This window comes from Scophthalmus maximus, chromosome 12 (genome assembly GCF_022379125.1).
Source record: "Scophthalmus maximus strain ysfricsl-2021 chromosome 12, ASM2237912v1, whole genome shotgun sequence".
Classification (NCBI taxonomy): Eukaryota; Metazoa; Chordata; class Actinopteri; order Pleuronectiformes; family Scophthalmidae; genus Scophthalmus; species Scophthalmus maximus.
Genome location: NC_061526.1, coordinates 9,551,801 through 9,564,551, shown reverse-complemented (window position 1 = coordinate 9,564,551; position 12,751 = coordinate 9,551,801). Strand labels below are relative to the sequence as shown.

The 12,751-nt window shown below is 49.9% G+C and overlaps 3 protein-coding genes across 5 annotated transcripts; 1 reads left to right on the top strand and 2 right to left on the bottom strand.

The window, feature by feature from the left end:
* Positions 1 to 947: 947 nt before the first annotated feature.
* gltpd2a (glycolipid transfer protein domain containing 2a) lies at positions 948 to 5,173 on the top strand. Of its 2 annotated transcripts, none has more exons than XM_035650973.2 (7): positions 948 to 1,374; positions 1,847 to 1,911; positions 2,057 to 2,247; positions 2,330 to 2,492; positions 2,576 to 2,772; positions 2,888 to 3,154; positions 4,774 to 5,173. In XM_035650973.2, exons 1-6 carry the CDS (start codon positions 1,284 to 1,286, stop codon positions 3,114 to 3,116), a joined length of 936 nt encoding a protein of 311 aa, XP_035506866.1. In that variant the 5' UTR covers positions 948 to 1,283; the 3' UTR covers positions 3,117 to 3,154; positions 4,774 to 5,173. The 2 variants fall into 2 exon arrangements, with proteins under 2 accessions (XP_035506866.1, XP_047192240.1); XM_047336284.1 differs by lacking the exon at positions 4,774 to 5,173 and adding an exon at positions 3,230 to 3,594.
* Positions 3,185 to 9,829, bottom strand: LOC118319848 (zinc finger protein 432). 2 transcript variants are annotated; one of them, XM_035650545.2, is made up of 11 exons: positions 9,695 to 9,829; positions 8,848 to 9,207; positions 8,162 to 8,251; positions 7,354 to 7,525; positions 7,010 to 7,140; positions 6,687 to 6,928; positions 6,486 to 6,607; positions 6,199 to 6,329; positions 5,865 to 6,109; positions 5,257 to 5,372; positions 3,185 to 5,066 (listed from the first exon to the last, which is right to left on the bottom strand). In XM_035650545.2, exons 2-11 carry the CDS (start codon positions 9,125 to 9,127, stop codon positions 3,860 to 3,862), a joined length of 2,736 nt encoding a protein of 911 aa, XP_035506438.2. In that variant the 5' UTR covers positions 9,128 to 9,207; positions 9,695 to 9,829; the 3' UTR covers positions 3,185 to 3,859. The 2 variants fall into 2 exon arrangements, with proteins under 2 accessions (XP_035506438.2, XP_035506445.2); XM_035650552.2 differs by having other exon boundaries at positions 6,199 to 6,314.
* LOC118319960 (zinc finger protein 250-like) lies at positions 9,443 to 12,377 on the bottom strand. Its single transcript, XM_035650721.2, has 5 exons — positions 12,187 to 12,377; positions 11,841 to 11,956; positions 11,509 to 11,753; positions 11,349 to 11,428; positions 9,443 to 11,067 (listed from the first exon to the last, which is right to left on the bottom strand). The coding sequence occupies exons 1-5, from the start codon at positions 12,324 to 12,326 to the stop codon at positions 9,732 to 9,734; spliced, it is 1,917 nt and encodes a 638-aa protein (XP_035506614.2). The 5' UTR covers positions 12,327 to 12,377; the 3' UTR covers positions 9,443 to 9,731.
* Between the last annotated feature and the right edge of the window lie 374 nt (positions 12,378 to 12,751).

Below are 12,751 nucleotides of genomic sequence, written 5' to 3'. Positions count from 1 at the left end.
TTTTATAACAAAGCTCGATTCTCGTATCGTCCTCTGACGAGCTGTTAGTTCTTCGTAACTTCCCTTTAAGACGACAGGAGCAGCAATAAGGGTGAAAAAAATAAAATAATCCTTAATCTACCAAAAAAGGTTTTACTGAAATCACAGAAAACCTTTTATCTCACTTATGAACTTTAGTAAAAACACTTGAAAAAAAGAAAACAAACTCTTTAGCTTTACCTTTAAGAATAAGCACAAGTGATCACGAGTACGCACAAGTATTTTTGCACAAGCACAAAACGCCAAACAATCAATCACTCATTCATCCAATCAACCGATCAATCATTCATCCAATCAACCGATCAATCATTCATCCAATCAACCGATCAATCAGAGTTGATGTGTTGGAGATTTCGATGCCACAGTTCATCACATCATCATGTTTTTTCAGAAGATACATGAGTCAATAAAACGATTCTCATCAGATTGTCGAGACTTTGTCGTGTCATTAACCAACAAAACGCACTGAGGCGGACAAACCAGCAGGGGGCACCGCTCCTTCGGAAAAGGACCGAGACGTGGGACGAGGCTGCAGTTCCTCTAATGTCCACTAGATGGTGGGTAACTGACAAATGCCTCCGACTTCCTGTTACATGATTTACGAGGAACTGGCTACGATAAGACAACAAAACAATAGGAAAGACAAACAAACAAGATCAATGAATTATTCTCTGTGAAATCAGTGAAAATATAAAAAAAAAAATTAAATCTCACACTGTTAAAAATGACTGGCTCCGCCCCTTTTGTCCTGATCCACACCGACATGGAATGGATTCTTTCCTGGGCCATGTTCTGTCCTTCCACCAAGTTTCCTGGAAATTTCTTCAGACCCCGCCCCCTGAGTGAGACCCCGCCCCCTGAGTAAGACCCCGCCCCCTGAGTAAGACCCTGCCCCTCGAGTGAAGCCAACCTCCGGTGTTTCAGGAAGTGACTGGACGAGAGTCACTACTGTGCGTCTGTGATAAAAACAGGACGAAGGTCAAGTGCAAAGTTCGTCTTGGGATGTGTGTGTGTGTGTGTGTGTGTGTCTGTGTGTCTGTGTGTGTGTGTGTGTCTGTGTGTGTGTGTGTGTGTCTGTGTGTGTCTGTGTGTCTGTGTGTCTGTGTGTGTGTGTGTGTGTGTGTGTGTGTGTGTGCTATGTGGGTGAGCAGAGAGAGAGAGAGTGTGATGAGCGGCGGTGGCTGGTGAACACTGTTTGTTTTAACTTTTCGTGTCTTCTTGTGCTCGTGGTCGTGGTCGTCGCCATGGTTTTCCTCCGACGGACGACGTTGCTCCGTTTGCTGCTGTTGGCGGCCATGTTGGCTCTGCTCCTCTTCGTCAGCTCCTTGTGGCTACGTGAGTTTCCCTGACGGCGGCCGGCCATGTTGGACTGGAACTGATGCTCCTCATCCAGAGACATTCATGGTCGAGGAAGAGAAATCAAACAGTCACAAAACTTCTTCACGCTTTTTTAAAATCGTGTAAAAAAAAAAAATTAGCTTCAGTTGCTGTTTGACCTTAAGACTCAATTCACAGGTTTGTACAAACATATAATACATACGAAAAGAAAGTTTAACACTGGTCAATATGTTATAATAATATCAAGGAGATGTATTTGTATCACACTGCTGTAGAAGCCACAACGCGATGAGAGAGAGCAACGTGATTGGTCGTACAGTAGATTCGTATTTCTGTTTCCTCTGACATGAAAGAACGAATTTCCTGATTAATAATCAAAATACGTAAGAGCCATAACTGCATTAATAAAAGCTTTGAAATGATGTGATGTGAAATGGAATTAGGACTCATCTGATTTCTTTGTCTTCAGCTCAGGGCGGAGTCAGAGACTGTGGCAGCGCCTGGCAGCCATGTTTGATCCTTTACCGCCCATCAGTAGGTCAAACACACACACACACACACACCATGATTTACATAATACAATATGGAACTCATAGATATTATCATGAATGATTTGAAAAGCAACAAATAGAAGTGAATGTTTTACGTGAGAACTTTCTTGTTATTGTTGCTCCTTCAGCCTGAACCGTCGTTGGTCCCCGACGGGTGGGCGGAGTCTGACGGAGCCCCGCCCCTCACGCAGGAGTGTCCCGGTCAGTCGTTTCAGGTTTGGCGTCTGCTGCTGCATTTAAAGTCCAGTCTGTCGGACGACGGCCACGAGGACGACGTGCTGCTGGAGCCGTACCTGCAGAGCTGGGATCAGCTGCTCAAGTACACACACAAAAATATCATAGAACCATAAAAATATCGTGTGACTTAATCACTTATTAATCCCCTCCTCTCGTCTGCTCAGGTTCATGGAGTCTCTCGGGACGATGGTGAGTTTCTTCTCCCAGAAGGTTCACGAGAAGGTCAAGGTGATACGGCGGCTGTCGCTCGAGCAAAGCGCCGAGGCTCATGGGAAACGTGGTCCGGCGTCTGACCACACGGGCGAACCGTCAGGACTGAGAACTGGGGTGAGACACACAAACACGCGAGGACACTGGACCAGGACCAGGACCAGGAGGTCAGAGTTTAACCATGTGCTTTTTCCCTCGAGGCATATCGTTCGGTTCGCTCCATGGTGGAGGCGGAGCTGAGAGCGGGCGCGGTGGACTTCGCCCGTCGCACGGACTCGGGCTGCAGGACGCTGCTGCGGCTCCATCGCTCTCTGCTGTGGCTGAAGCTCATGTTGGAGGGTTTGTCTGACGGGCCGGACGCAGACGGACAATACAAGACGCCCGGAGAGCTGAGCAGGTAACGGAGGCTGTCTCCAGGAAACATCCCACTCCTGTTTTCCGTACTTCACGTCTGAATAACAGTTTCCGTGAGGCGCTCAGTCCCGTCCTCCCTGTCCCCTCCCTCCCCCCAGGGATGCCTACAAGGTGGCGCTGGCCCCCCACCACCACTGGGTGCTCCGTCAGGCGGCCGAGTTCGTCTTCCTCGCCCTCCCCGAGAGGCGCTTCTTCCTGCAGCTGGTGTGCGTTCAGACGGAGCGCGAGGCCGCGCCCGTCCTGCGCGTCATCATCCGCGCCCTGGCGCTGGTGCACGAGCGAACCCAACGCATCCTGTCCGAGCACGACATGCTGGAGCTGCCCTGACCCCTGACCCCTGACCCCGGACCGACGACCACCTGAGGGTACGAAGTGAAACAACAATACGACATACGTCTGTTTTTTTATGGAATGTGGTTTAATATGTTTTTTTTATGCAGTTTCAAAGACGTTTGATGAAAACCATGCACATTAAGGCACCGCATGCTGCATTCAGGACCTCGTGGGATTGGAAGTGCTCTGTTGTCACTGTACGAAGCGGAGTCTTTAAGTGCTGATTTACTGAAACGTACCACTCACCCTGAATGCAACATTAGCTACGATGGATAAAAAATCAAGTGAAAAATAGAAAATATTCACAACAGAGATTAACAAGTCTTCATGTTTACACACGTCACATGACGGATACGACACGTCTGAGATGAACGAGGTTGTTTTGAACAAACTTCAGATCATATATATTTTTTTTTATTGATTATCGATACTGCGCCAGGTTTGTGATCAATAAAACAGAACTTTTAAACGATTTACAATAATTGTACAGCTTTGTTGTCCAAACAAAATTAAATTAAATTAAAATGAAAATCTTAAAAACTGGCGTGAATCAATTTTCCCTTTGATCACTTTTTTGTTTTGTTCTTTTTTATTTAAAAAAAATTGTGCCTCGGCCAATTTTTCAAATACTGCTGCCGACTTCATATCTAACTCCTACTTTTGTCCAAACGACGAGGAACTGAAGTGTCTCACGACTGCGACCTCTCAGGACGGAGCAGTTGGACGCGAGTCGTCTCTCAGGACGTGGACGGACTCTCAGACGAGTCCTCCCGCGCCCGGTGACTCTTCATGTGCGTCTTCAGACAGTGGCTCTGGGTGAAGGCCTTGTCGCAGACGGAGCACTGGTACGGCCGCTCCCCGTTGTGCGTCCTCATGTGCACCGTCAGGTGCTCCTGGCGGGAGCACGCCTTGCCGCAGACCGGGCACGCGAACAGTTTGATGCCCAGGTGGCTCCGGATGTGGTTGGTCAGGTGCGTCTTGCGCTTGAAGAAGCGGCCGCACTCGGAGCAGCCGTGCGGCGCCTCGCCCGTGTGCACCCGCATGTGTGCGTTGCGCTCGCCGTTGGACACAAAGCCCTTGCCGCAGACGGCGCAGGCGAACGGCCGCTCGCCGCCGTGGGTCCGCATGTGGGCCGCCAGGCTGCCGTTGGAGTGGAAGGCCTTGCAGCAGACGTCGCACAGGTACGGCCGCTCTCGGACCGTGTGGATCTTCTCGTGCGACTTCAGCGTGGACGGGAGTTTGAAGCGCTTCCCGCAGACCTCGCAGCCGTAGCGCCGCTCCCCCGTGTGCGTGACCTTGTGCCGCGTCAGCGATCGGAGGTGGAAGACGACTTTGCCGCAGATGTTGCACTGGTACTTGTCTCGCCCCGTGTGGAGCTTCCTGTGAGCCTTCAGCTGCGTCTTCAGGCCAAACGCCTTCGGGCAAGTGTCACACTTGTGCGGTTTGTCGGGCACGTGGACCCAGCGGTGAACGCTCAGACTGGACTGGCGGGCGAACGTCTTCTTGCAGATGTCGCACGCGAACGGCCGCGCCCCTGTGTGCAGTGTGGCGTGGAGGTTGAGGCCGGCGACGTTGGAGAAAGTTTTGCCACAGTATGAACACTCGTAAGTCTTTTGGTAGTTTCTCAGGTGTCTCTTTAACTCCTCCGCAGATTCAAAGCGCTCGCCGCAGACGCCGCAGGCGGCCTGCGACTCGTCCGCGTGGCTCCAGGCGTGTTTCACCAGGCTGCCCAGGACCCTGTACCAGACTCCACACACCCTGCAGGGCGTCTTGCTCCGCTCCACCGCCGACAATCTGGTCCTTCGCGGCGTCTTCGGCGGTCGCTGGTCGACGTGTGGTTCCCAGTCGTCGTCCCTGGACGCCACTCTGTCGCTGGCGGCGTCTTCGTGGTCAGTTTCCACGTTCTCTGGTCGAGGCGTCGAGCTGCTGGGCTGAACGTCCACTCTGAGGAGCAGAAATCAAACATGTTTATCGATGCGGTGTAAAGAAAACTACTATGCCCTCAGTTTGTCCTGAAGGTTCACTGAGTGCATCAGCTCAACAGTTGCCATGGTGATCAGCCAACTGTCGTCAATGACCTCAGACCTCGGTTTTTGTTTGTCTTTGAATAAAACTTATCAAAAAAACAAAAAACCTCTCCGTCTCTTTTCCGGCTTCGTCTTTTATCACCATGGCGACAGTGGATGGAGATTCCTCTGTGACGTCATCCTTCATCGGGAAGAGTTGAAGCTCCTCCTCAGCGTCGCCCGTCTACGAAAACATTTCACAAAATAATTATATTCTTATAGACTGTGACACTTTGTCCCTTTTTCATACATTACTATACTGTGATTTTTGAATACCTTACTATATTAAGGAATTTTGACTACTTTTTAAAATCATGCCATTGCTAAAAAAACAATTTAATACATTACTATATTATGAATTTAATACATTGCTATCATATGACATTTTTTAATACCTTCTCACTGTTTTGATACATTACCATACTAGGAAATTGTAGATAAATGTAACATTAATGCACTTCTGCCTTTTGTGACTCATTTCGCTTATGAGTTTGAGTTAATAAAATAATTTAACGTAATAAAACATCATCAACGTTCGGTCAAATTTACCTCGAGCTGATCGTCACGGTTACCAATGTTCTTTTCAACAGTAATGTTTTACATACTCTCACTTTTTCTCTCCACAGCATCATATCTGTGATTTTTCGGAATCAGACAATTGAAGCAACATCTGAACCTTCTGTCTGATGTAGATCAGCGTCTTCTCCGACCCGGTGGACCTCAGGTTCCTGCAGATCTCCTCCGGAGTGAGCGTCTGCACCCGGAGCCTCTGGAGCCGCCGGCTCCGGTCGGACCGGAACAGGTCAAAGCTCTCGTCGTCTCCGGCCAGCCGAGGGAACGTGGACCTCAGCAGGTCCAGGAAGTCCGACTGCTGGAGGCCGCGGGGACACTTCAGGTGCTGCACCGGGGATCTCATCAGCACTGAGACAAAAAGACAAACATCAAACACACTAAACGTTGACAGATATGAATTTATTATATATATATATATTATTTCTTCTACGTTTTACCGCTTCTGGAGAGAACTTCGGACTGGGAATCTTCCAGCACGCAGATCCGGAGGTAGTGGTGACTGGGTTCGTCGCCGAGCCGCGGTCGGCCACGCCTCTTCTTCTCAGACTGAACCCTGGGAGATGACGAGCTGGAAGAATTAGAATTAAGAATCGATTGACAGAATGACTTACATATTTCACATTAAACATTATTTTGACTAGTTCCAAGTTAATCATGCAGACGAAAACCACACCAGGGATGAAAAACAAAAAACAGACCATCGTCCATTTGTAATGTTTCTTACCTCGCGTACGCTTTGGTTTGATCGGCCGCCACGACGACGGAGCTCGACGGAGAATCATCGGTGGCGTTGTCTCGTCTCTGCAGAGGATTAAGGTCATCGCTCGTCTGAGGTTCGTCTCCCGTCTGAAGAAAGTTCACAAGCAGATGTACGGTGAGATAAAAACTTCCCTCTCCTGGCTACAAGACGAGGAAATCGAAGGACCTTCAGTCGGATGTAGAGGGTGGACCTCCCTGCTCCCGTGGACCTGATGCTCCTCTGGATCTCCTCCGGCGTCAGCGACCTGACCCTCAGACTGTGGAGCCTCCGGCTGCGGTCGGTCGTGAAGAAGTCGAACGGCTCGTCGGCCGGCAGCTGAGGGAAGGTGGACCTGAGCAGGCGCAGGAAGTCCGTCTCCCGCAGGCCGCGAGGACACTGCAGCTCCTGCAGTGGACACGTCCTGAACACTGCAACGGAGGGAAAACTGTAGCGACGACGACGGGAAATTATAAAAGCGTCTTGATCTGATTTGTTTGCTGAAAACCAACCGTTCCTGGAGAGCACGTCGGTCTGCGCGTCCCTCAGGATGCGGATCCTCAGGTCCACGTGAGGCGTTGCGTCGCTGACCCGAGGTCTGCCGAGCTTCCTCCTCTCAGACGGAGCTCGGGGCGAGAACGACCTGCGGGGCGAAGATGAGCAGCACGGTGACGACAGACGAACGACATCACCGTGTGTTTGATCATTAAATAAACACTTCACATGGCCAAAAGTATGTGGACACGACAACATGACAAAATAAAAAACAGAATTTTCCAAAATGACAGTGTCCACATACTTATGGCCACAGAAGATCACTCTACAGTGTATCTATGTTTCTACGTGGATTAATAACCTAGATGGTATTTGATAATCGGGGTCTCGCAGATCTGCTCGTTTCTTCCTGGAGCTCGTCCCTGGTCGCACCGGCAGTCGCTCGTCTTCGTCTTCATCGTCATCACCCACAAAATCCTTGTAGTCGTCCTCGTCGTACCAGAGGAGGTCCAGACTCCCGGCGTCGTCCACGTCTGTGATATCAAGAGTTCTGGTTTATGTTCCGCAGTTGGGATTTATTTTTGTTAATTAAAACGATGAGGGGGGAAAACTTGTTTGAACAACAGAACGTCGTCTGCATATTGAATGTCGACAATGATATTTTTCATAGATAGACGACGCTCGTTTACCATTTAACCGACAAGATGAAATGAACACATTTGGAATGTGTCTGTGACGCATGAAAAATAACAAAAACATATTTTATAACAAGAGGTATATACATTTTTTTACTCGTGCAAATAGAGGCATAAACCATATGTACACACACACTTCTGAATGTTTAACTGACAGTTATAAACGTGAACGTGTTTACGTATGATCGAAAAATAACTTTAAACATCTACAGTAGAAAATTAAATCTGTGTTGCAGGTCGATCATTTACTGCTCTACAATCAGATATTTAAAACTTTGCTTTGTTGGTAAAACGACCACAAAAATAACATAAAATATATATATAATTTTTAAAAAATCTCAGTAGCTCCTCAGTCCTGAACGATCAGAAGAAGATTCCATATTTTCCACTGAGCTCTATTAAACAGCTGTTAGCGATGTAAACAAACAGAGGCTGTGGCCCCTGAGGCCCCTGAGGCCCCGTGCGAGAACATACCCGGCTGCTGCGTGCGCTTCTCCTCTTGCTCTTCCTCCTCCCCGTCACCCACGACGACCACATCGTGACCGTCCAGATCCGGGAGCAGAGCTTTCAAACAAAATGTAAGAAAAGAACGTCAGATAATTAAAGCTGGGGTGTGTCAATGTTCAATCATGTTGAAGTCCAACGCAAAAAACCGTCGTTCATGAGCTGCCAACAGAAGTAGAACTGGAAGGTGAGTGGATATTGATTTCAAATATCAAGACTGAAAAATAATAACTTTTGTGTCTGTCATCAACAAATTTGATAACTTCCTGAATTCACGAGCTGTAATAGAACATGTTGTGTTGCCGAATTTCAGATTGCACGATGACAAATTGTTTAAGTGTCCAGTTCTTTTAATATGAAGTCAGAATGTTTAACATTAAGCAAATGAACTTTAAATTAGACGTTTTTCTCAATGAAGTCTGGTAACTACCACAGACAGAACGTCGGTGGATGAGCGAAGGGCCCAGGAGGCAACGTGGAAACGGAAACTCACAACAATATTTTTGAATGTAATTTGAAGCCGAATCTTAAATGACATCATGACAACTCGTGCACGTTTCACACCGAGGTCCTCGGGAGTGACCTGACGTGTCAGCGAGCAGATAAACTTGAAATCAGTCGTTTTTCACATGAAGTTTCACGAGCCCTCCACCGACCTCTCCGCTCCAGTTTGACCTGCGGCTGCAGCAGAAGCTCCAGCTGCCGCCGCTGCCGGTCGATCTCCCGCCGGAAGCCCGACGCCTCCTCCTCGTAGCCGGCCACGGTCCGCTCCACCACCGCCAGGATCTCCTGCGCGGCGGTCGTCAGCTTCTCGGTGACGATGCCTCTCAGGATCTCGGTCTTCGACATGTCGCCGAGGGGCTCGGTTCCCCCGGAGCCCTCGAGGCCCCCGGGGCCCCCGAGGCCCCCGCAGCTCCTCCGCATCCAGTAGAACATGGTCCGTTTGTCTTCGGGGCTCGAGGCGCGGAACCTCCGCTCGGTGCGAGTTGTTCCGGGTTTAGGTGCAGCCGCAACAACTGTCCGACGAGAAACATAAACCAATGGGATATGACTTTTGTTTTGGTTTTCGACAGATTCATTAACTTCCTCCTTTTGCTGCTTTATTAAATATAATTGTTTACGAAATAAACAGCTTTATTTTAATAATGCACCCAAAAGAGGTTTGTAATCATTTAAATCTACGAATATTTAGACATATTGACGCTGATGTAACTTCATACATCTGTAATTAACTCAAGATAAACTTTTAAACACTTTATATAAAGTTCTTTATATAGGAAACAGTGACGGATGGTAACAGACTCAAACTTCACGAACACAATCGATGACAAACTGTTTCATGTCACAGGGGTGTAACAGTCTCTGTGGTCCCCTCAGAGGAACCTGCACTGTATTGTGAAATACACAGTTCAGTCTCTCAATCGATGTAATCAGACAATTTCCTATTTATGTTATGACAAAAACTACTTAGAAAACATTAATTACAAACAAGCCTGTCACCACCTGAGAGATTGAACAGGTTTTATCGTTTCCACTCGATTCACTGTTTGCCGTCGTGTGTCTCTGAGTCCTTCGCCGACCCGTCGTCGCCGCCATGACTCTTCATGTGCGTCTTCAGACAGTGGCTCTGGCTGAAGGCCTTGTCGCACAGCGAACACTGGTACGGTTTCTCGCCGCTGTGCGTCCTCATGTGCACCCTCAGGTACTCCTTGCGGGCGCACGCCTTCCCGCAGACGGTGCAGACGAACGGCTTCTTGCCTGAGTGGAGCCTCATGTGCTGGTTAAGCTGCTGGCGAATGACGAAGCGCTTGCCGCACACCGTGCAGCAGTGCGGCCGCACGCCGCTGTGGCTCTTCATGTGTCGGCTCAGGGTTCCTGCCGAGGCGAACGTGCGGCCGCACTCGCCGCAGACGCGCGCACTCTGCTCGTCGTGCGTCTTCATGTGCGCGCGCAGCGTGGCCAGACTGTAGAACGCCTTGCAGCAGACGTCGCAGAGGAACGACTTGTCGCGGACGGCGTGGATCTTCTCGTGCAGCCTCAGGAGATGTTCCAGCTTGAAGGACTTGTGGCAGACGTCGCAGCGGTGCGGCCGCTTCTCCGAGTGAATGGACAAGTGGTGTCTAGACAAACTTTTCAGGTTGGAAAAAGATTTACTGCACGAGTTGCAGCTGAAGGACTTCTCGCCCGTGTGGCGCAGGACGTGAGTGTTGAGCGCCGACTTGAAGGCAAAAGTTTTTTGGCAGATGTCACATTTGTGCGGTTTGTCCTCCACGTGCTCCCACCGGTGGTTGCCCAGTGCCCACGTGTTGGTGAAAGCTTTGCCGCACTCGACACACTTGAACGGCTTCACTCCCGTGTGGCGAGCGATGTGACCTGCGAGGCCGCAAGTGGTTAGGAACGACTTCCCGCAGGTGTCGCAACTGTGGGTCTTCAGGTGGCCCTGGAGGTGGCGCCGCAGCTCCTCGGCGGAGGCCGGCCTCTCTCCACAGACGCCGCAGAGCCGCTCGGGGTCATCGGCGTGACTCCACGCGTGTTTGATCAGGATGTTGGTGGTCGCCTGGAGAGCGCCGCACACTTTACAGGAAACGAGCGGCCGTGGCCCGTCGCTCTTCTTCGCTCTGACTCCTGAAGTTTTGACCCGTCGCCTCGGTTCGGCTTCTCTCTCCTTCACCTCCTTGTTGCTCTCGTCTGGTTTCCAATCATCATCGTCATTCATCATCTCCTCCTCCTCGTCGTCATCATCATCGTCATCGTCATCGTCGTTCGCTTTGTTCTCTGTCGAAGAGTCTGCAGCAGAAGCTTGAACCTCGTCTCTTGGTTCTGATATTTCAGCGTCTCCTTCCTCCGGTTCTGCGTCTCGTTGCCGTGATGTCGAGCTGGTGACGAAACCAGGAAAGGAAGTGAAGACTTTGATTTTGTCAAAACACACACACACACACACACAATGAAACGGAAAAAGGACACAAAGGTTTGTTTGTTTTTTGACAGAGAGGAAAAAGAAACCGCATGTGTCGTCCATTTGTCTGCAAGATTAAAAAACTGCTGAACAGATTTTCCAGTGAACTTGATCTGGAAATAGGGGCAGAGCTCATTTTCCAGGGAAATAATTCATGGATCTAGATTGAAACAAGGTTTAGTGGAATGTTTGTGTTCTCACCTGCGGTGTGTTCTGGCATTGGCGCTTTTTGCGGCAGACAAGGACGAAGACAAAGACGCCTGAGACTTTTCCTCTGTCGTCTACACGCAGGACAAATGAAAACAGTGAAGATCTGTAACTGCAGAGTCTGGATTTACTTCTGTCTCGTCGCACCTCGTACCTTGAGGCGGATGTAGAGGGCCGACCTCGACGACCCCGACGACCTGATGCTCCTGTTGACCTCAGCTGGCGTCAGACTCTTGACCTTCAGAGGCTTCAGCCTCTTGTTCTTGCCGACGGCGAAGATGTCAAAGGGTCTGTGGTCTGCGTCCAGACGAGGGAAGCTGGACCTCAGCAGGTCCAGGAAGTCGGGCTCCGGGAGACCACGAAGACACTTCAGGTCCTGGACCGGACTCGTCTTCAACACTGAGACCGGGAGAGTCAGAGTTCAAATGACAGGAGAAACTACAGAGACGATTTGCCGTCCCAACGTGAGATCAACTCTTTGTTCACCTTTGGTGGTGATGAACTCACACCGAGGATCCTCCAGCAGACGAACTCTGAGAACGAGGCGACTCTTCGGATCTGCCGCCCGTCGCCTGCTGCAACGTCTCCTGCCAGACGGAGCTCTGGGGAATATATATATATATAAATATATACGGTTCATAGACACAGAAACATTGAGTCCAGAGATGGAGATGACAGTGAGCAGGAGCCTCCGTGTCCACGAGGCAGGTGAATCCGGAGCAGCTGGACTCGTCAGTGTTTCTTGGATCAAACTATAACCGAGTCCAGCTGCTCCTGATTCAACTCCCTCGTGGGGAAACTGTGACCCGGACGAAGGATAACCTCCACAGACCTCGATGGTTTCACAGACTCCGGCACCTTCGGGTGTTCTAGGTTCAGTGCTGTGGCGGCCTCCACCTCCTGGTCCTTGTCCTCCTCCTCCACCTCGTCCTTCTTCTCCTCCTCGTCTTTCTTGTTCTCCTCCTCCACCATGTCCACCTCATCCTTCTTCTTCTTCTTCTCCTTCTCCACCTCGTCCTTCTTCTTCTTCTCCTTCTCCACCTCGTCCTTCTTCTTCTTCTTCTCCACCTCGTCCTTCTTCTTCTCCTCCTCCTCCACCTCGTCCTTCTTCTTCTTCTCCACCTCGTCCTTCTTCTTCTTCTCCTCCTCCACCTCGTCTTTCTTGTTCTCCTCCTCCACCATGTCCACCTCATCCTTCTTCTTCTTCTCCACCTTGTCCTTCATCTTCTTCTTCTCCTCCTCCTCCACCTCGTCCTTCTTCTTCTTCTTCTTCTTCTTCTCCTCCTCCACCTCCACCTCGTTGTCCTCCTCCTCCTGGTAGTGGGGGTGGAGGCTTCGGATGGCCTCCACACCTGAACACCCATAAATAAATGTGTCGCTTTTAATAATTTACACAA